General features: G+C 55.6%; 1 protein-coding gene across 2 annotated transcripts; it reads right to left on the reverse strand.

Moving 5' to 3' along the window:
* Positions 1 to 872: 872 nt before the first annotated feature.
* On the reverse strand, positions 873 to 18811 carry SHF (Src homology 2 domain containing F). 2 transcript variants are annotated; one of them, XM_068204231.1, is made up of 7 exons: positions 18163 to 18811; positions 11038 to 11167; positions 9874 to 10083; positions 8191 to 8328; positions 5226 to 5397; positions 4810 to 4929; positions 873 to 1693 (listed from the first exon to the last, which is right to left on the reverse strand). In XM_068204231.1, the coding sequence occupies exons 1-7, from the start codon at positions 18631 to 18633 to the stop codon at positions 1507 to 1509; spliced, it is 1428 nt and encodes a 475-aa protein (XP_068060332.1). In that variant the 5' UTR covers positions 18634 to 18811; the 3' UTR covers positions 873 to 1506. The 2 variants fall into 2 exon arrangements, with proteins under 2 accessions (XP_068060332.1, XP_068060333.1); XM_068204232.1 differs by lacking the exon at positions 8191 to 8328.
* Between the last annotated feature and the right edge of the window lie 2629 nt (positions 18812 to 21440).

Below are 21440 nucleotides of genomic sequence, written 5' to 3' on the forward strand. Positions count from 1 at the left end.
AGAGCTGGGTTCCTGCAGTGGCTGTGGCACTCACCCACACAAAATCCCCACAGTCCCATCAATCACCTCAGTGTCCCCCAGCAACCAGCAGGGACAGCTTCTTCCTGGCAGCAGGCAGAAGGGAGGATGATGCTTTTTCACAAAGCCTTCACCAGGCCACTGCTAACTCATCCCACCAATGCCCAAGGGCTTTGCTCCACTAACAGAAAAGGTTTTGCTGGTCCAGCAGCAAATTTGCTGCTGTCATCCCCATCCAGAGAGCAGAGGGGAAAGGGAATGTGCTGCTGGGGAGTAACAGCAGGATGGAGCTTAGGCTGAAGCATGGATAGAGGAAATGTATGTGCATGGGTATAGGAGCAACACCAGGAACAAGGTTAAAGGCAAGCTATGTATGAAACAGTACAGAGCACCAGAGAAAGGTTCAGCCAAAAAAAAAGAGGAGCAAACTGGCCCAAAGACAAGGTGTCAGGAAGACAAACAACAGGAGTGGAGCCAGTAATTTCTCAGAGGAGATCAGGAGCTCTGAAATTCAGGGACTTTGCCTAAGATTTATGAGAGGTGAAGGAAAACAAGAAGGCAAAAGATCCCAAAGAGCGTCCTCTTCTACAGGGAGTAACAGGCAAGTCCAAAATCAGCTCATCACTGCCCACAAAGGGTCTCAAAGACATGGCAAGGACATGACCACCAGCATCCTTTGTCCTTGTGTATCAGAGGAGTGCACTGGCTGGACAGGCACGCCAATCTCAGTGTATCCAATGGCGCAGGGAAAATCAATTCCCTTAAAGCTTTTGTATAACAAAATTTCCCTTTCTGCTGTTTTGCTACACTGATCCCCCACTCGCGGCGGGATGTGGGCACACAGTCCCATGAAGCAGGAGACAACCATGCACCGCTTTATTAGGCAGTGGTGCTGCACACATGGCCAAGGCCGGTCACTGTTTACGTTTGGCAAAGGATGGCAGTGAGTATTGAGCACCGGTGCAGTAAGGGCAGCCTGCCTTGCACTCTGCATGCCTTGCTGGCCCCAGGCAGGTCCTGCTCACCCCTGCCAGCCTCCTTACCTGTGGGCACAGCCGTTTTGTCTCTCATGGGCAGAGCTAGGCACCCTCATGGAGGTACCTCAAGCCTGCTACCAGATGATTTATCCCCGTACTTGCACACACTGCCCGCCTCCCTGGACTCTCCAAGGTCCCAGCTCCAGTCCTGGCATCCCAAGCTCTGCCAAGGAGGCAGGTGTGGAGGTGTGGACAGCCGGTGAGCCCCACTCAGCTCCTTGCACAGGGGGTCCTTCCAGTGCCATGCCAGCACAAAACCAGTGCAGGGGAGCCCCTGGGAGAGCAGGACGAGGGGCCCAGCTGCAGCAATCCCCGACAGCACCGGCTGTGCCCAGCGAGCTGCTCATGGGCTGACGGTCTGGAGCCCATCCTTGGCACAGCGGCGCTTAGCCCTGTGGATGGGCCAGTTTTGGGTGCAGCCAGCCTTGAGCCTGGCTCGTGGGGGTGATTACTATAGGGTACGGATAGCCACTGGGTAAAGCAAGGACATGTGCTCAGCCCCCTTGATGGGCAGCTTGCGGCTGGCGTAGTGATGGATGATCTCCGGCACGCTGTCGAAGGGCGGGCTGTGCTGACCCAGCACGTACTTGTTCTCCTGTGTCCGCGACAGTTTCATGTGCATGAAGCCCTGGCTGCTCCTGCAAGGACAGATCAAGGCAGGGTTAGGGGGTACACTTGGCCCCTACCTCCCCTCATCTCCTGACCCCCCAACACATGCAGCCTGCCCCTGCAGCTGAGGGGGCCACTGTTGGCTCCTGTCTGCAGCCATGGCTCTGCCCGCACCATCCTGCTCCTGGCCGACTCCAGCAAAACCCACAGATCAAAGGAGGGACATGGCCAATGATGATGCACTGTGTCCCCTTGGGGAGCACGGCCATGCAGTAGGGTGTGTAGGGCCCATCCAGGGTGTGTGTGGTAGGGAAGGCATCACCTGGGCAAGAGCAGCGGGGCACTTGCTGTAGGGTCACGGAGGGGTAGTGGCTTTTGCTCCTTGCATGTGACAGTCCCTTTTGCAACTACTCAGGTTCTCACAGGAGCCCCTCAGCTACCAGATCTCCAGCCTCACCGTGGCAAACCAGGTTTTTCTCCTTTGGCCCACAGCCAAAGGATTTTCTCCTTCTCCATCTCCCCATGCCACCGCTGCAGGCTCCATAAAACCCGCTCAGCACAGCAAGACCATTTCCCGGCACAGCACGGGCACCAAGCCACGCCAAGCTGTGCAGGCAGATCCTGCCACAAACGCTGATTCCAAGTGACGGACTAATGGCCCTGTTGCTATTAATTTGCGTCTCCGAGGAGAGCTGCAGCCTGTCTGCAGCGTCTGGATTGCACATTATGGCAAAATATTGATGACTTAAAAGCAGACAGGACCTCATCAGTGATGCTGAGCTGCTTCTAGTGCTGCACAGCCTGGCCCCATCCCCCCGGCTGGAGACGGGCCATAATGGACAGCCCAGCTGCATTAGCAGAATGGGTTTGCAATCCATTTAGAGACAGGAGCAAGGAGCCAGCTGTCCTGAGAGACAGCCACAGCCCCCCAACATGGGCTGAGGAAAAGCAATAGCTTGGCCGTGTCTTGTGTCCCAGCTGGGAGGGAACCGGAGCGCTGCCACACAGAACCACGGAGAGCTGATACTGGTTGTGTTTAGCCCAAATTGCTCCACAGGTCTTTGTCACAAGCTCAGGGATGTGATGAGATCACACCCCTAGCGAGATGACTGAGGGAACAGGCTGCAAGCACCAGCAGCCAGGACAAGGGCAGGTGGATGCTGTTCCTGCTGAGCACCTCTTCAGGCACAAGGAAGGACACAAAGCTTTGCAGTGTGGCCTCAGCTACTCTCGTGGAGGCACAAGCCAGGAGGGACTCACTCTCCAAGCACCTGAAGGAATGACATGACCCTATCCATGACAGGCAGCGTGGGGCTGCCTAGCCTGGACCAGCTAGGACTGTCACAGCATGGTTAAATCCTTCCAGCTACCTGACCTGCTCCTGGCTGATCTCTCTTGTGCGTATTTTCCTTTAAAGCAACACCAAAGTACTTTAGGTCAGCATTGGAATGCTTTTCAGACCATCTCCTTGGCTGTGCCTCCTTCCTCAAGGAAAAAAAAAAAGAGTTTAAAAAAAAATAATAGAGCTGCAGACAGCCAGCTTACAGCTATATAAAAAGCATCCCAGGGGATTTTCCCTGAACAGGCTCTACAGAGAAAGGCAGTGGAGTAAAAATCCCACTCCCAGGGCTGTGGGTTCTCCGCAAACTCTGCAAGGACAGGCAATCCCCAAGTAACTCCTTGATGGGCTGGAGAAGGTGGGATACTGCTGCACACCCTGGCCTAGCCACACATGCCATCTGAGAGGAGGATTTTGCCATAAGACTAAGGATGATGGCAAGAAGTAAGGGAAAACCACTAAGAAACAGGTGACTGGCTTGTGGACAGGTGATGGAAAGCCACCTTTGGGGATGGAATGCCACCTTCCAGGCTTCCCAGATGCTGGCTAATGCCACAGATGCTGGCTAATGCCACTCACAAGGCAATGGAGAGACCTCTTGCAGCTTCAAATGCAGCTCACCAACCAGAAGAAGCTCCCAGATGGCTCACAAGCCAGGGCAAGGAAAAAACCCAGAAAATTAAAACATCAGTAAAAATTCTGACAAAAAAAAAAAAAAAAGGGAAAGGAGTGAGCTATTCCAGAATGGTTTACTGGCTGATCTGAAAGCTCTAAATATGCAGAAGGAAGAAAGTGTATTTTCAGTGGAGCTCCTGCCCTGGTTTGGTGCTGAAGGCAACAAAAAGAGTAAAAAAAATGTGGAGAGAGACAGAGCAATCTAATTCACAATTGTGCCACTGGGAAATAAACAGAGAGGCTGAAACCCCTTGGGAGCAATGCAGGTAGAGAGACCACTGGGGAAACTCAAAGTATACTGAGAAAAGCATAGGGTTACAGGGTCTGTTGTTGGGCAGAGACAGCTGAAGCGCTCAATGAATACTTATTTCCCATCTGGCAGGAACAGAACTAATATAGCTGTCCAGCCGAAAAGCAAGAAGGTATTTGCTCATCCATCATCATCTTCAGACAGTAACAGCTTTGATTTTGTGGATTCGTGCTGCCCCAAGAGCCAGCAAAGAGCTGGATGAGGAGCTGTGGGCAGTTCCCCCCATCAGGACACATGCAGAGATGCTTCATGCAATTTTGGCATCCAAGGAATTGGGAAAACTTGGGGAGAATATAAAGATTCCCCAAAAACTGTAAGCAGAAACCAAGCTGTGCTGTGGGGATGAGGTTTCCCTACTGGCAAACCAGAGCAAGGTAAAGCCCTCTACAGCTGAGCAATGGATCTATGGGCTGGGGAGGGAAGGATGGGTACCCACGTTTCCATCAACAGTGTGTTTGTACAGACTTTCTTTTCCCATAAAACCAAGCTACAATAAAAAAGGGGGAGCAAGAAAACAGAGCTGGAAGCTGTAACCAGACACATTTGACTGAGAAGTGAGGCACATCATTTGATCTATCTGAGGGATTATTAGCACTTCAAGGAAGAGCAGTGGGCCTCCAGATCTTCCTGAGAGATGTTTTTGCCAGACACCAAACCAGAAACCTGTGCCACACCACAGAAAAGTGTGGACTTCATACTGCAGCCATTTCTGCCCACTCATGGTCATCTCATAGTTAGCCAATTAGCATGGGCACAGTTCACTTGGGGCACCCACCTCTGCTGTGGGTCCACAACCCCCCAGCCCTGCCAGGCTCACTCACTTCAAGGAGAGGGAGAAGTCGTTCTTGCTGGTCTCGCTGTTGCGCACCAGGTAACTGGCCTCCTTGCACAGCCTCAGCAGCGTCTCCGCGTCTGTCCGGCTGATGGCCCCGTGGTACCAGCTGCAGGGAGAGGGATCAGCTGTGCTGGGCACAGAGCACACACCCCAGCAAGGGCTCTGCCCTGGGACAGCAGCAATGCCAGCACCTCCCCAGGGACTGCAGCCACACTCAGGGAGAGGGAAGGGGGTGGCGCCACTGGGGTTGGGAGACAAGGGGCAGGGACAAACGGGCTGAAATGTGAAGCCAAGGGAGAAAGGAAGATGCAAGTCTGCCCCAGGGCTCCTCATGGTGTGGCCACAGGGCTCCCTAGTGCAGCTGGAAGGGTTGGGCAGCCACACCAGGCAGGCAGGACTCACCACTGGCTCTCCAGGGGCAGGGCAGGGTCAATCCTCTCCCCGACAAGGGGGCCAGGCTCAGCCGTCAGTGTCTTTGTGCTCTTGAGGTTGCTGGAGCCATGCCTGAGGACAGCCCTGGCCTTCTCCTCCCTGCAGGGCGAGGTGCGGCCGTACCCCAGCCCCTCTGATGGACCTGCAAGACAGACACACATCACATGCTGGGATCCTAACTTCCTCCGGCAGGAAGAGCCAGAGCCACTTACATCACACTGGGTCACCTCACACTGCCCCATCCCCCTGGTCTAAGCAAGAGCAGGGTGGCTCTTGGGCTGCTGCTCACTGCAGTGCCCAGGCTGGAGCCAGTAGCTGAGCCCATGGAAGACATTTCCAGAGAGGTTTCAAAAGCTCAGGAGGTTTTGCTAATGCAAAAATAGATTCAGTGGTTGTGGTACAGCATTAAGTGAGATGCAGCAAGAAGAGGTTCCCCAGTCTCAGAGGAAGAGGGGACAGATGGAGCTAAAGGAAGCTGTCAATTTGGAACCAATGGACACATTCTGCTGGCACAAATAAACAGGGGGTGCAAAAACAACTCCCCGAGGTGGGAAGGGGATATTTTGACTGCAGGTACCTCCCTGACACTGCCACCTGCCTGTCCCAGCCCAGCCACAGCCATGAGTGCGGGAGATTGACCGATCCGCGCCCCAGGGACCTGGCCTCCCACTGCCTGTAATTTCCACGCAGGATGATTTCAGCATTAACAATATCGGTTCTCCTTCCTCCCAAGAGTTCATTATTGCTCCCTGTACCACCAACCCCCTTGCACAAATTACTTATTGATTGGGCAGAGCTGCTACAGTGTGGGGCTGCCAGGGGCTGCCACTGTGGCAGCACAGTCACCCTGGAGGTGGCCAAGCCCAGAAATGCCCTAGGACTTCTCGAATGCCCCAGACAGGACAACTTTCCATGCTTCCTGGCTGCTGGAGGCAAAAAATAGCCAGAGGGATGTTTTCCTCTCCAGCAAGGCAATAAGGCAGCTGTTTGAGTGACACCTTGTCCAGGCCCTATGCAGGTGAGCAGGACTCCAGCCTCCCCAGCACTGCAAGAAGGGGATGGCAGCCAAAAGCAAACCCAGCCAAAATCTTCTGCAGCTTAGCGTGGCATAAACCACCCTGAGCACAGCTCAAGGAGGAGGTGCCTGGCATTATGGCTTGACAAGCCCTGCTTCTGCAGCACTCTGGCTTTTCACCAACCATGCTCACCCTTGTACATCACACACAGGCCTCGATTTCAACTCATCACCTTAAAAAATTGGGGCAATCGTTAAAAAGCCAGACAATCAAACAGCCCAAGTGTTTGCTGGCGGCACAAAGTCATGGCATTACAGACTCAAAAGAAATGCATTGCACCTGTCAGAGGGAGACAGAGGCAGGTGCATGATTAAACAGGATATTAAAAACAAGCCCTTAGGAGGAAGAAGACATCCTTCAAGACATTCAAGTCACCCCCAGACATGGGAAATAGAAAATGAGACAAAATTCTGGCAAGATAAACTTAATACAACAAAGCAAGGCAAGTCAGAGGAAAAAAAAAAAAAACAGACTCCATGTTGCTAAAACCAGGAAAAATGACAAAGTGATGTGTTCATCAGGAGCAGGATGCATGTCAGAGCAACTGTGGGGATAATAAATGATGGGGGAAAAGAAGAGGCTGCATAACAAAGAGATTAATTTTTCTTGACACCTGCATTCATTGCAGGAAGAGGATCAAAAAGTTCCCACCTGCCAAAACCTTTCTTCTTGAGGACTGATCTCAGCCTGCAGCATCCCTATGGATTTGGGAAATACCCAACAAAGCCCTGGCAGAGCAGCCACTTTGCTCTTGAGTGCCCCCACCATCAGCAACAAAATAAGGCATCACCTGCAGCCTGTGCTCAAGCCCACCCAGGAGGCAGCAAAGACCACACTGGTTTTTATCTTATGAAGCTCTGCAGGGATCTGGGTAGCCGCAGATAAGGAAATCAGACATCTGCAGCTGGCACTGCAGTAAGTGCCCACCCAGACAGCGTTAGTGACACACAGGCAGGCACAGCACGGCACCACACAGGAAAAGGCAAAGCATCCCAGCTCCCCACTGGTAACAATCCAGTCATGGCTTTCCACAAACTCCCCCCGCCTAATGCTCTTGGCAAAATCCTAATTTGCCACAGCATAAGAGCAAGGTCCTTGAAATATTAATAAAGGGTTAAAAGAGAAGCAGCAATATTTGGCTTTCATAAGTGAGACTGCCAGCAGCATCCAAAGGGGATTTACCCAGGGGCTCTGTGCTCAGCGCACACAGAAAAGGTTTCACAGCAAGGCAAACCTGAGATGACAAAGTGTACCTGGGAGATTTGGCTGCTCAGGATAACAAAAGCAAGAGTGGAGAATCCACAGGGACCTCCTGACACTAAGCAGCAAGGTAATAAAACAGCAGAGGAAACGGAGCAGTGCTAAATAATGAAGAGGGGGAAAAAACAGCCACAGTTTCAGCCCTGTGATCTGAATTAGCTGCTAACACACCTGTAAGGGAAGTGGGCATTAAAAGTCAGTCAATGAAAGAAAACACCAGCTAAACACTCAGTGCAGTTGTTCAGAAGACCTTAAAAGCAGCCATCAAATGTTGGGAATTTAGAGGCAAAGAGGAGAGAACAAAAGTGACAGTAACGACTCTGCCGTGCCATGGAATAATCCCCCAGAGCAGCTCTGCTGCTGAGAGCAAAGAGGCACCAAAGAGCTAGTGCCTCTTTGCAGCAGAAGGTACAGCAGGACAAACACCTGGTGTCCAGCACATGACAACTGAAGGGGCCAGGAGGAGCTGGGGGAGGCCAGAGGAGGAGGGTCATGTCTGGCACTGGCCAGGGCAAGCCCCAAGGCATCACAGCGGTCCAGAGTCACAGCAAGCATCGGCTGCAGCCCGCCCGGACACGCCGCTGTCATGCAAGACCCACCATTGGCGTCTTCGTAGCTGTGCTGGCTGTGCTGCGGAGGGATGGGGGCACCAGCCTCCCCATCCGGGGGGCTTTCACTGCTGTCCAGCTGTCCCACCGGCGGGGGCCATGGCAGGTCTTTAATGACCTTGATTTCAACTGGATGGACGGGGTGGGGAGGGTGTGGGAAAGAGAAAGAAAGAGAGAGAAAGAAAGGATTTAGAAAAAACCATCAGCAACACCAGAGGCCCACAGAGAAGGAGAGTAGTTGGGGGGGGAAAGACATGAGGATTAAATTCCCAGGAGCCCTACATCAGCTTGGCCATCTCATCCCCTCCACAGTACCAAGCAGGGACAGGCCTGAGGTGGGGCACATTCCCAATGGAGAAACCCTGCTCCTCCCATCAGTTTTTCCAGCCAACCCTCTCTGGGGTTTGGGGGAGCCTGCAATCACCTTGTTTCACATACTTGTCTGTCTAGGGGTCTTGGCCAAGCATCCCATTGCCATCTGTCCTGCCTGTGCCTCTGTCTTGCCCTAGGTACCTCCCAGCGACCCACAGGGTCCACATTTCCCTGCCAGGCACCAGTGGGTCGCAGCCTTGTGCCAGTAGCAGCTGCCCATCAGCAGGGGTCCCATGGACCCCCCGAAGGGGGGAATGGGCCAGCTGAGACATTTTGGCATCACTTTTGGAGAGAAAAAACACCCCACGAGATACAGCAGGATGTGCTCTGGCTTCAGAAAAAACAGGCAGCAGGTCCCAGTGTGGCCCAGGGAACAGCAATCTGACTGCCTTGGGACTCGGAGCAGGCCTGAAGCACCCTGGGCAGCACCCACATGCATCTACACGTGAGCCAGACCTGTGAACACACCACCTCCACCCGGGGATATCAAGCAAGGCGGCTCATCCAGAGCACGGACACCTCAGCACAAACCCAGCCCAGCAGAGCACGGCGTTCCGTGGTGGAGCCCGACACGCCGAATCCTCGGCACGGGGTGCTGTGGGACCTGGTAGCCCCAAGCACAAGTAAGCACTGTGACACTGAGCCCAGCACACATATCTCCAGCTCACAGTGCCCAAACCCAAAAGGTAAACCACCCCCCAACCCCAAATTTCCACATCTCTCTCTGCCATCATCTCCACACAGTGCCACCAGCCTGAGCACCCTCAGCACCAGCTGCAGCACAGACACACAATGCTGCAATTAAAATGCATCCTAGATAAGAGCGTAGCAATTAGCCAGCACCGGCAAGGAGCCAGCGCTAATGCACAGCATGGATTTCCTCATTACCAAACACAAACACAATCGATCCCCCAGCACGGATAAATAGGTCAGAGGGGCTGGACGAAGGCTCCTTGGGTATCCTCCTGCCCTGAGGAAGGAGGGATCTGCTTGATCCCAGGGTTCAACCTACTCCCGCAACGCAAGGTTGAGGGTGTTAATTTGCACCAGAGGCTGTGATCAGTCAGAGCATGGAAGAGCCAATGGGAGACAGGTGTTGGACAGGTTACCAAGGCAGCTCTATCCATCACTCTGTCCGGCCTGGCTCCCTGCTCAGAGAAACAGCTTTTGTAAGAGCACAAGCACTCCCTGAGCTACGAAAATGCAGAGACCAACATTATTGAGCCCCAGAAGATGAAGGAACCTCAAAGATGGAGCTTCACAAAGAGCGTTGTTTGCTTTATGGCTGCTCCCATCACTCACCTGCAAAGGCTTTGGAGATCCGCTCCTTCTTCCATTCCCAGGGCTGGTCATATTCTTCTGGTGGCCGCTCATCATCCTCGGGCAGCCGGGACTCCCTGGGCCTGGGGCAAGCTGAGCAGTCACTGTCCATGTCCAGCACAGGCTCATAGGGAGTGTCGTAGAGGTGCAGCGGCCGGGCAGGAGCCTCCCGCAAGCCCTTCTGACGGATCTCTATCCAGAGAAGAGGGAAAAGACCATGAGTCTTCTGCCTAACACAGCCATGGTCCCCCAAATGGTGCTAGATGACAAGGATCAATGTCACCCGTGGTAAAATGGGGTAGGGAGCATCAGCAAAGGAGGAGACAGCGAGCAGCTGCCAGGAGCAGGAGAGCTGCTTGGCAGCACCAAGATCCCCACAATCCCACACCCCCACACCTGGGCAGCCTGGCAAAATGGGGTCCATGGGGATAGAGTACCCTGAGCCTGATTTCCTGCAAGCAGTGAGGCTGGGTTTCTCCCCTGGACACCCAGAGTGGTTGGTTTAATGAAACACCCTTCCCTCAAGCAAAACAAAGTCTCTCTCACAGGCACAAGCAGTCTCTTCATTGCTTGCTGGTTTTTCCAAGAAATATAATGGACTACTTCAAAAAGCCACATGAGCTTTCCAGAAACCACTTACTCCAGGAAAACCACAGAGCTGCAAAGCAGAGCCAGAGCCAGCATGGTGACCCTGAGCACTGCCTTCAGGAGCACATGCTCCCAGCTCGCCAGCTTTCCAGCCCTAAACAGGCCCAATGGGGGCCCTGCTGCTGCAGCAGACACAGCATGTTCTGGCCCAGTCCTAACTGAATTAAATAGCTCCCACATCCATCTTAGTTTTAAGCCAGATGCATGGAATGTCAGGTCTCTCCTGACTCAACCTGGCAACTGGAGTCCTGGGGGACAGGGAGAGATGTGCCTGTAGTGCTCAGACAGTCTTTGCATGCTCTTGCAAACCCAGCATACAAGGATAAAGCCAGGAAAATTTGCCTGCAAAATGGCTGTACCCCACCAGAACCATCACCCAACCCAGGTTTGCTTTATATGGGGGAGCTGATGCTGTCACAGGCTGCAAGGAACAGAGTACACCAAACTCAGGGACCAGAGGTGTAAAGAGTGGTCTTTGCATGTCGCCTTCCACCTTACCAGCCATCATCTTCTGGGCTTCATATGGCTCCATATATCCATCATTCTCCATCACCTTCTCCAGCCCTGCCTGGCTACCTGCCACCTGTGCCGCATCAAAGGGATCCGCATAGTCCTCCAGAACAGCCAGCTGGAAGAGGGGAAGAAGAGGAAAAGGTTTAAGGCACTCTCTGCCTTTATTGGGAGGTGGAAGGCAGAGCTCACCATGAGCTCTTCCAGCAGCAGCCAGAGTGACCACTGAGAACCCAAACCCACACCATGGCAGCCCTGCAGAGCCCTGCAGGCAGCTGACAGCTTTCCAGGTACCGGCACTCGGCTGTGGAAATGCTCCAGCCTTTGTCCTGAAAGCTGAGATGGAGCCAAGCAGAGCAGAAGGCAGCTCTGCCCCTCCCTCACCATCAGGCCCCAACTGCCAGCACCCACATACATGCCCTGGCCCGGTCCCCACCACAGCACAGGGCTGCCAGCAGTGCTGTACCCCTCCATGGCACACAGATGCTCTCCTGCACACAGCCCCACTTCCAATCCCAAAGTGGACCAGGGGCACAGATCCCAAAACCGGGGTGTCAGCTGGCACTGGCACAACTAGGAACTCACTGGTTATTTTCCAGGGTCTGTGCACTCATTTGAAGAGCTTTTCTAACAAAAGGGCTAAGAATAGCCTATGGCTTCCTCTCCACTCCTTTCCAGGCCTCCACAGCATCCCCAGACACATCCTAAGTTAAGTAAGACAAGATAGAACCTTCCTCCAGGAAGCAGAACCAGGAGCCTCTCAAGTGCCCATGTCACAGAGTCAGCACTAAATTCCTGAGATTTGTGCTTATTAGTGAAAAGGAGAGGATCCTACAGTAGGATATGGGGCATGTCCCAGAACTCAATCCCCTCCAGCACTGGAACCACATGCCTGCTCTAGCATCTCAGCAGCTTTCCAGTCAGAGCACCCCCCACATGGCCCTGCAGTCCCCAAGAAGCCTGGAGCTGTACATCCCACATCCAGCCCCAAAGCCTGCTCCCAAAGCAGGGCCAGGCAATATTTCCAGCAGCAATCAAGTGTACCCAAGCACCTTAGCAGGGTCTGGTCACCTACCAGGACACAAACCCCCAGCTTGGGGGGATTTGCTACCACAAAACAGACTGTGCAGATGTCCCACAGCAAGGACCAAATGTCCCATGCATGGTGTGGCAGCTGCCTAATCCTACCTGATGCCAGGCTCCATCTTCACCACTATGCTGCCCTGCTCCTGGCCAGCCACGGAGACAATGGCTGCTCACACATTCCTCTGCAGCTCCAATAATCAGCTTAAAACAAAAGATTTTTCTCTCCTTCCTGTGCAAAATGCCCAACAATAGCCTGTGACAGAAAACCCAGCAGGAAAAGGGAACAGGAACTGGAACTGTAAACACCTCCATGCAGTCCCAAGACTTGGCACCCCTGTGAGCTTACATGAGGCACACAGCTCTCCACGCCTGGCTCACCACCTCCTCCCTAAATGTCTCAGCTCCATGGGCAGCCGATGCATGGGAACCAGGTCAGCTCTCCAAGCCCGGTGCCCCCGTGCCAGGGCACGAGCAAGTAGCTGATCATCCCAAGAGCACATCCCAGGTGCCCCACCGGAGTAGAACAGGGTTCAGACATAGGAGCTGCTGAGGGTCTCACCCCTTGGCAAGGCAGCACAGGACAGCCGGTGTCAGAGTACTGGCTCCACCCCAGGCAGGGGGCAGCGAGCCAGGACAGGGCTCAGGAGCAGCCAGCCCCCAGCTTTGCAGGGGGAGACAGGCAATCTGCTCTGACCTGCTCCATCGAGGGGTGGCACGGCATCACTCAGGCCCCCTCAGGCACTGGGGACTCAAGGAGCAGTGCTGAGCCCAGCGGTCTGCAGTCCTCTGGGCTCTTTTCACCAGGGCGAAATTCCCCACGGGAAACACAAGTCGCTGGTGACTTTTACAGCTGCTTGGTCAACCAGGACCTGCTTCCCACGGCTGCCTGAGAGATCTCAGTGAAGCTGCTCCAAAGAGCCAGGACATGCCATGGCCTCTCCCATGCCTCAAAAGCTGCAGAGGCTCTTGCTGCATCTCAACACCTGCAGAGCCCTGTGACAGCAACAGCATCTTCACACGTGTGCTCAAGACAATGGAGGCATGGGCATGCCAGCAGCATCCCTACACACACAAATGCACCAGCTCAACAGCCAAGGTGGGTGAATGGGCTACACCATGTCCAATGCTAACTCTTAGCAGAGCTCTCATGGCTCCAAGCATGCTGAGGGGCTGTGAAATGCAGTTTGCTGACCCTCCTGGGGTTAGCTGTCTGTTCCTCAGGCCCCAAGCCCAACCTGATCACATTCAAACCTACCATGAACCACATTTCCTAGACAGGCACAGACCTGTCTTGCTGCTGGTGCCAGTCCTGGACCCTCCCTCTGTGCCATACATACACAGCAGCTTCAGACAGGGCTGGGAGGCTAACCTGCATGCAGTGGTCACTGTCATAGAAACATTAAGACTGGAAAAGAACTCCAAGATCATCAAACCCAACCTTATTTCCAAATGTATTCCCTCGTGTTTAGGTCTGGCTTCCCAGGGAAGAACACACAAGCTCCAGTAGGCTCACAGAGTGGCCCCCACACAGATGCTTCCAGGTCTAGAAAGCAGAGGATGGTGGAGAATCCTAACAAATCTCTGTCAAGACCGCTAAAACTGGGTATTCTGCCTGCAGAAGTTTGCAGAGGCACTCAGAAGAGATTAGATGGATTTTGCTGGCAGAGGATGTGCCAGGATGGGTTCAGCTTCGACCCAGAGCAAATGGCTCTGGTTAGAGGCAAGCTCCTTGGGTCTGGGAGGAATTTGCCACACTGGTTTGCTTCTCCACTGCCTCAAGGATGCCCCTTCATAGAAGCAAGGTCTCTCAAATGTAGGGTGATGAGAACATAAATCCATTTGTTTTTTAAATGGTTAGATATTACAGCAGAGAGCCACAGAAAAAGGTGGGAAGGCTTTTCACTCCCACCCTTCCCAGAAAAGGTGAGAAGGAGCATCATAACCTTGGGATGCATAAGCGGGCCCACGAGCCATGAGAATGGTGCCTCAAGTCCCAAGATTGAGGGGCTGGAGGCTCCAGCCAGTGCCAGGAATGGGGCAAACAGCAGGGATCATGCAATTACTGGGCACATCCTAATGCCCTTGCACATGGGGCTGTATTACGGTTGCCCAGGAAACTGAATCTCTGACATTTCTTAATCTGAGTACTGGACTTTATGAGCCATGCAGGGCTCTCAGCAGCAGCCACAGGGCAAACGGCTGCTCCCAAGAGTGGGAGGGGGCCACAGCCCCTGGCAAGGCAGCTCCTAGGGGTGCCCTAAGCCCCCCACTTTGGTCCAAGGCCAGCCATTTCCATGCTTTGCTCACGTTCCATTTTGCTGAGGGAGCTGATCACTGCCTGCCGATCCCACCACACGGCTGTGGAGGCATCACCTGCTTATACATAGCACAAGCTTTACTAGATTTGAAATAATTTGGGTGCCAAGCAAAAGCCTGATATGCAAAGCCACCATCCCAGGGCAGCTTTTGCTTCAGGGAGCAGCCAAGCACCACTTGCACCTGGACACATGCTGCTTGAGCACGAGTGTTTTTCATGTGTTTATCTGCCAGAGCAATGCACACCCAGATCCCTGCTGCAGCACCGAGGCTGGTCACGCTCTATTATACATGCCAACAATAAGGGAAAAAAAGAAAATCAAAACAAAATTAATGCAAAGAACCAAATCATCACTGGGTTCTCACATTGAAACACCTTTTATGCTGCCCACCAGTGAAGGTGACAGATCACAGCTCTTCAAGAGCATTCACAGTTCAGACACCAAAATCCCAGGGCAGACTGGGGTTCTTTGTCCCATCTTACCCAGAAACATTCCACCTGCCACCACCTTCTGCCACAACAAGATGTTCCACTTTACACAGAGGTTTGCAGAGGATTCCTGGGGAGATCCTCCACCTTAAAAACGAGTTTCCCACCCTGGAGGTAAAGCACATTTGGGGTCTCCTCAGAAGATTGGTAAATTGAGCAAACACCATCAGGTGCAAAATTCCTCCAGTTTTACACATCTGGCAGCTCAGCTTTTGGCAGACACTGAAGCCAAACCCAAAAGCAAACACAGCACTGACCTTCCAAGAAGGGTCTGGTGCACAGCCCACAGGGGACAGCTGGGCTGGGCAGGGAGCCTAGGGCTGCACCCGTGGCACAGGAGGAGGGCACGCGGGACCGACAGCACAGCATAGCATCGGCAGCGCGTAAGATGACTCAGTTCAAGGAGGCTCTCGCAGGAAAGACACACGCCCAAGAGCTTCCTGACCGGCTGTTCCCACACCCTGCGGCACTGACCCTGCACTCGAGCAAGGACAGCAGCGACTGCTCCCGGTGGGCACAGGACAGAGATGCCCTCAGGCAGACCCCCAAGCCCACCCTCAAGCATGCAGGGTGCAGGCAGTAGCCGGTCCCTCAGCACATCTCTCCCCACTGCATCCCAGTGGCGTTGCTTCTTGTGCCTAATCCAAACACAGGGAAGACAGCTCCAGAGCGTCCACCTGGCTCAGGTGAACCGCACAGGGCCAGTCCATTGTCCACTGCTGTGGGGAAAGGCCTGGCAGACCAAGCAGACTGAGGAGGATGTGTGCTGTCCACACCATTTCCAGCAGACTTTGGAAAGCAGCACAAGCCACTGCAGAGCTCGCTCTAATGCATCCCCACAGGATGCTGCAGATCCCACAGAAGGCACAAAGATGTGACGGCTCGTGCTACAGCAGCAAAGCATCGTGCAGCCCGGGCAGGAAGGATTTCTGTACCAAGATGTTCTTGCTCTTTCCATTCTCCAGAACAAGCATGACAGCTACAGCAGACACAGGGTGCCCAGGGAACACAGTCAGCCCCCAGCCACAACAAACCACATGGTCTCAGCCAAACCACACAATCAGGAACCAGTGACTGCTCTTTTCACTTGTCTCCATCCTAACTGTCCCCATTTGGAAGGGCTGCATATTTTACTAGAGTGATTTTCTCCATCAATCATTAACAAAAACCCTCTCTGCTCCAGCAGCTTTATCTGTACACAGAATTGTACTTTTCCTTTAATCTCCAGCATCACTACAACCTAAGGGGTCTGCAGTCTCAGTCCCTGCAGCAGGTAGGGAACAGTGCCCACAGCCTCCTCCTAAGTCTGTGAGCACCGAGCCCCCTGCACAACCATCATCTCAGCAGAGGCTCCAGCCCAGCTCCAGTATCCCTGCCCTGTTCCAGGACAGCTTGACACTGCCAAGAGCAAGCGTCACAAGCAGAAGTAAACCCCCAGCAGGCACTTCCATCCTCCTGTACTACCTTCAGGAAGAGCCACCATGATGTTAGAGCAGTTGGGGAACCCTCCCACTGCTCAGCCCAGTAGATGAGAGCTGCAAAGCGCTTTTCAGCCCAACACAATTGCTCTACATGGTGAATGCTCCCTGGCTCCTCTAGGAAAACTGTATTAATGGACAGCTGCAATCACTATCCAATATTTCCACTTTCAGTTTGGGTTCACCCAGGCTCTGGAGCTCTGTGTCCATCACATACCAGAGCCCTAAACAATTAGAAGTCTCCCTACAGTGGCATGCAGGAGACAATCAGTAATCTAATCACTGCCTATCTTGGAAATATGAAGGGTCTTCATTTGAGCTGTTTGAGCAGTTTCTCCAAATGTATCCCAGCTTCTGACTCGTCTCCAAACTTCTCAGATTCTCCCCTGCCTTTGGATCCCCAAACAGCCTGGCTGTACCTGTTAACAGTCCCTGCTTCCCACAGGTCTGGCTCATCCTTTGCCCTTTGCACATCACAGCCCGGGTCCACATGCTCCTGCAACACATGTTCCAGAGGAAAAACCATCCAGACTGCCTCAGCAAACCACAGCACCACGGTGGCACCTCTGGTCCCTACTACTACTGCCACCCTCCTCATCCCCCTCTGCTGCCTGCAGCAGCCAGTTTACCCAGCTCAAAAGGGGAGCTCTGCTGGGCCACTCGAGAGATCTCTCAAAAGCAATTAGTCAGTACAGGCAACTTCCCAAGATCCACCAGCAACAAGTTTTTCTATCTGCTTAAAACATTCTCTAGCAGATTTTTCCCGGTGCTCATTTCATTGTGCCGCCCGGCAGTGCCAGGACCACGGATGGCATCACTGACTGTATCTGCGATTCCCTCCGCCAGCCAGATCGGCAATCCCGTCGAGTTCGCCTGACAAGCCCCGTCTTGCAGGCGGCAGCGCTAGCGGGCACTAATTACCCCCTCCTGCCTTTATTTGCGCAGTCCCCGCATCAGCCTCTCCTCCAAGAGGGAGGCCCGGCACCAACGGCCGCAGCCCCGGTTTGGCTTATCCTCCACCAGGTCCCTGTGCCACTCAGAGCCCGTCTCCACATGGGGAGCTTCTGCCCAGCTCCTACCTCTCACCGGGGATGTTTCTCGCCTCCTTGCCAGCACCGGCAGCTCCAGGCTCTGCTCTCAGCCCTGGAGAAGCCGGCGTGGGGGGGCGGCAGACAAAGAGGCGCTGAGGCTCCCTGACAAAGCAGCACGGCATCTCTGGGGGTCCGGCCGCCGCCGCTGGCACGGGCAGCCCGGGCAAGCGGGCAGAGGGAGATCCGCCAGGCACGGAGCGGTGGGAGGCCCAGGGTCACCGGCCCCAGCGTCGGAGGCCACCGCAGACAGTCCTGCGCTCCTCTGCGAGCGCGCTTCCCGCTGGGGATCGTACCTGCCTCCCGCGGGAGCCGGAGGAGAAGCCGGGGCCGCCCCCGTTCCCGCTGACGCGTGCCCGGCATGTCGGTGCTGCCGAGGCACAGCGGGGACGCGACACGGGAGCCCCGTGGAGCCTGGCCGTGCCCCCCACTCGGTGCTCGAGGATCCTAACCCCGCTCCTTACTGCGGATGCCAACAGTCTGGCGGGACCACCGAGGCCCTCTCCGTGACCGAGGCGGTCAGGCTTCACCTGCCCCTAGGGTCCTGGTCCTGCTCCTCACGGCAGGGGCCGAGGCTCCGGCGCGGTCACTCGGGACATCGCAAGTGGCGGGATACCGCGGGGAGAGCACCGGGGCCCCGTGTCCGGTCACTCACCTCCTGCGGCGGCTCGTCGGGCGGTTCGGGACCGGCCGGGGGCGAGCTGGGGGGGGCCGGCACCGGCGGCGGCGGCGAGGGGCTGGCGGGCACCTTTTCCACCGCCTCCACCTTGATGAGCCGGTGCTTGGGCGAGACGTAGCGGGGCCCGTCGGGGGCGGCGGCGGGCGGCGGGCCGCTGTAGGGGTCCTCGAAGTCGCGCTCCTTCTGCAGCCGGTAGGCCGCCACGATGTCGGGCTGGGCGGCGGCCAGCGGCTCGGCCGCGCCCCCGGGCGGCAGGGGCGGCTGAGGCGGCGGCCCAGCGCGGTAGTCGGGCTTGGGCGGCGCGGGCGGCGCGGGCCGGGCGCTGCGGAAGCCCAGGTGTTCGCGGAGCCAGCGGGCCATGGTGCCCACGCACTGCGGGGCCCCGCCGGCCCCCGCCCCGCCGCTGCAGCCGCCGCGCTCCGAGCCGGCCGCTCCGCTCAGCAGCATCGGCGCCGGCGGACTGAGCGCGGCGGCGGAGCTCGGGGGGGGCGCGGGGGAGGCGGCCAGTGCCACCTGCCGGAGCGCCGGGTGCGGGGCCTCCCCCGCCCCGCCCGCGCCGCGGCCCCGCGCCCGCTCCCCCCGGCACGGCCCGGCGCGGCCCTGAGCGCGGCCCGGCCTCCCCGGCCCGCCTCCCCCGGGGCCCGCCCCGCTCCCCGCCGCCTTCCGCCGCGCCCGGCCCTCCTCGGCGCTCCGGGCCGCCCCCCGCGCTCGGGCGGCTGCGGGCTCTCGGCTCGTTCCCGGCGGCCTCGGGCCCGATCCGGCCCCGGCGCTGCCCCCAGCCACCCCGGAGCGTCCTATGGCACCAGGGGACAGGCCACCGAGGAGACAGCCGGCGAGGCAGGGCGGTAAAGGGTCCTTCGTGGGATCACAGAACGCCCTGAGCTGGAAGGAGCCCACGAGGGTCATCCAGTCCAACTCCTCGGTGCAAACCCGCAGCCTGGGAGGTGTTGGGTGGGAGCAGCCCCGTGCGGGACCCCCGGAGCTGTTCGCTCCAAGGAGACACTGAAACACAAGGCTGGCGCTGTGGACGGCCACAAGAAACACTGCGGGAAGGGGTGAGCAGGGACAAGGCCGGGAAGTGCTTGGGAAGAACGCTGAGTTCAAGCTGGATGTGCAGAGACGTTGGAGTGGGTGTGCAGGGCTGATCCTCAGCACGGGGGCTCGAGGACATCCCCTGGGACGCAGCGGGAATGTGGCACTGGGAGCAGTCTGTTGGGGCATGGCACCAGAGCCCGAGGCCATGGAAGCAACAAAAAACATGCTAACACACATTCTGACTGCTCTCCCTGGACACACAGCCATCACCAGCCGGCAGCCTTCTCTGCTCACCCATCACTGAGACCATCTACCTATGCCTCAGCAGCCCTGTCTCCAGACCTATGCCCCCAGATCCTTCACATCCCTTCCTAAATACACACCATCACCCAAACCTGCTTCCAGGCTCACAGACTGAATCCCCTGAAGGCCATAAAGAAAGAAGAGAAAGGCCCAGATGCTCCAAGAGCAGGACTCTCACAGAGGTCCCACTGCAAGCTGTGAAGCATGCAGAGGCATCCAGTGAGCAGGGACAGATGCCACAGGGTGTCCCTGCCTGTCCTCACACCAGGGGCCATAATCCTGCAGAGTGTGGGGACAGATGCTGGGATCTTGCTGTCAGGGTGTCTAGCTGGGGAGAGAAGTTTCTCATGGTGATCTCCTTCCTCCTGTGCAGGAGAGAGAGTGAGGATGGGGCTGCCAAGGAACTGAGCTTCCTGTGCTAGCCTGGCACAGTACATGCCCAACATGTGCCCAGGGAGCCCACTGAGTCCCAGACGTCCTGCTTCCTTCAGCACCCTCCTGCGTGAGAAACCCATCCAAATTTGCCAGGTCCAACTGGACACCAAGGGAGCTTCCTCCAAAGGGAGAAGACAGCCATGAAACCCAGAAAACAGCACTGGAAATTTCAAAGCATGGGGATTGCAAGATGCAAAAGGCAGCAGGAGAAAAAGCATCTGTGAGGAACAAAGTGATCATCAGGCTGTGTTTCCAGCAGTCTAGCAGCATACCTCAATCCCGGGCTCTCAGATGGAGATGAAGAGACTTATTAACATGCAGAAAAGGCAGAGATTCTCAATAAATTTGCCTGTCCAGCATTTGGAAGGAAGCAGAGCTAATGGCACTTGAGATTGAAAGCACTTCCACCCTCTGTTAGTAACCAAAGAGGATGTTCAGCAACAGCTGTAGGAGATGGCTCTTGTTAAATCCTCAGGCCTGGAAAACACACGCTCAGTGTCTCCAGAGAGGGGACCGAGGAGGGATCTAGCTTTGTGGTGTTGTTTGGTTTTTTTAAATACTACTATATTAGAGGTATTGCAAAGGTTCTTCCTTCTCATCCGGTCCTGGCACATCCCCCCTCCATGGAGAGGCCACTGTGCCGGGGCTGTGCTGGGATTTGACAAAGGTCTGTGGTCCATGCCCGTGTAGGACCCCAGCACCTCCTCACCATTTGTTGGGCCTGTTTCTCTTCCAGACTGGCCCAAAGTAGCCCTGTTCTCTGATCTGTGCCTCTGAGGGATCAGCTCACCTCAGGCTTCAGCAGAGCTCGGAGAGGAATCAAAGTCCCTGGACCTACCTGAGCCCTCAGATTTGAGCTTCCCCTGGATATTGGCTTCCCCTTGGCCAAACCACCCAGGCAGCAACACAGGCAGCAGGTGAAGAGAACACAGCTGAGGTGAGAGCCCCCCTGGGAGATTTCTTTGTGCTTGGGGAGCTTTAAGGGGCCTCCAGAAGGAGACCAAATGATCTTATCACCTGCATGGCTTGGCACAGGCACAGGCTGCTCGTATTCTTTTCTGCAGTCATGACAAGAGGCTGGTGACATCATTCTGTTCACAGTGGTTCACTTCAGGTTTGGAGGAGCAGTGGCAGATTTCTACATTCCCACTGCCAAAGCCAGAATCTGTCTGTAGCTCGTGCTGCAGCTGGTGCTGCTCCAATCCCAACTGTTTACGCGCTCCATACCTTATTCCTGTCGGGACCCAGGTTTAATGCCTGCACTGTAGAGACTGACCCCGACACCACAACGGTGGCTGTGATGCCACTTTGCCTGCGACTCACCGTGACAGATGGCTGTCACGGAGTGTGGCAGGTGTAGGGACTGGCAGGGGAGGTGGGGTGGGACTGGCAGACGGGAGAGGATGAGGGAGCACAGGCTGCACCACTTGCGTGCCAGACTCCACATTTTAGCTTCTGTCACGCAGCCGCAGCAGGAAGCA

Source organism: Anomalospiza imberbis, chromosome 13 (assembly GCF_031753505.1).
Source record: "Anomalospiza imberbis isolate Cuckoo-Finch-1a 21T00152 chromosome 13, ASM3175350v1, whole genome shotgun sequence".
In the NCBI taxonomy this organism is placed as follows: Eukaryota; Metazoa; Chordata; class Aves; order Passeriformes; family Viduidae; genus Anomalospiza; species Anomalospiza imberbis.

Excerpts from the sequence above, each read along its gene's own strand:
- SHF (XM_068204231.1), bottom strand. The coding sequence starts at position 18,633 with ATGCTGCTGAGCGGAGCGGCCGGCTCGGAGCGCGGCGGCTGCAGCGGC. Across the intron at positions 8,329-9,873 it reads GATCTCCAAAGCCTTTGCAG|TTGAAATCAAGGTCATTAAA; the intron begins GTGAGTGATGGG and ends CCGTCCATCCAG. Across the intron at positions 1,694-4,809 it reads GACTTCTCCCTCTCCTTGAA|GAGCAGCCAGGGCTTCATGC; the intron begins GTGAGTGAGCCT and ends CTGTCCTTGCAG.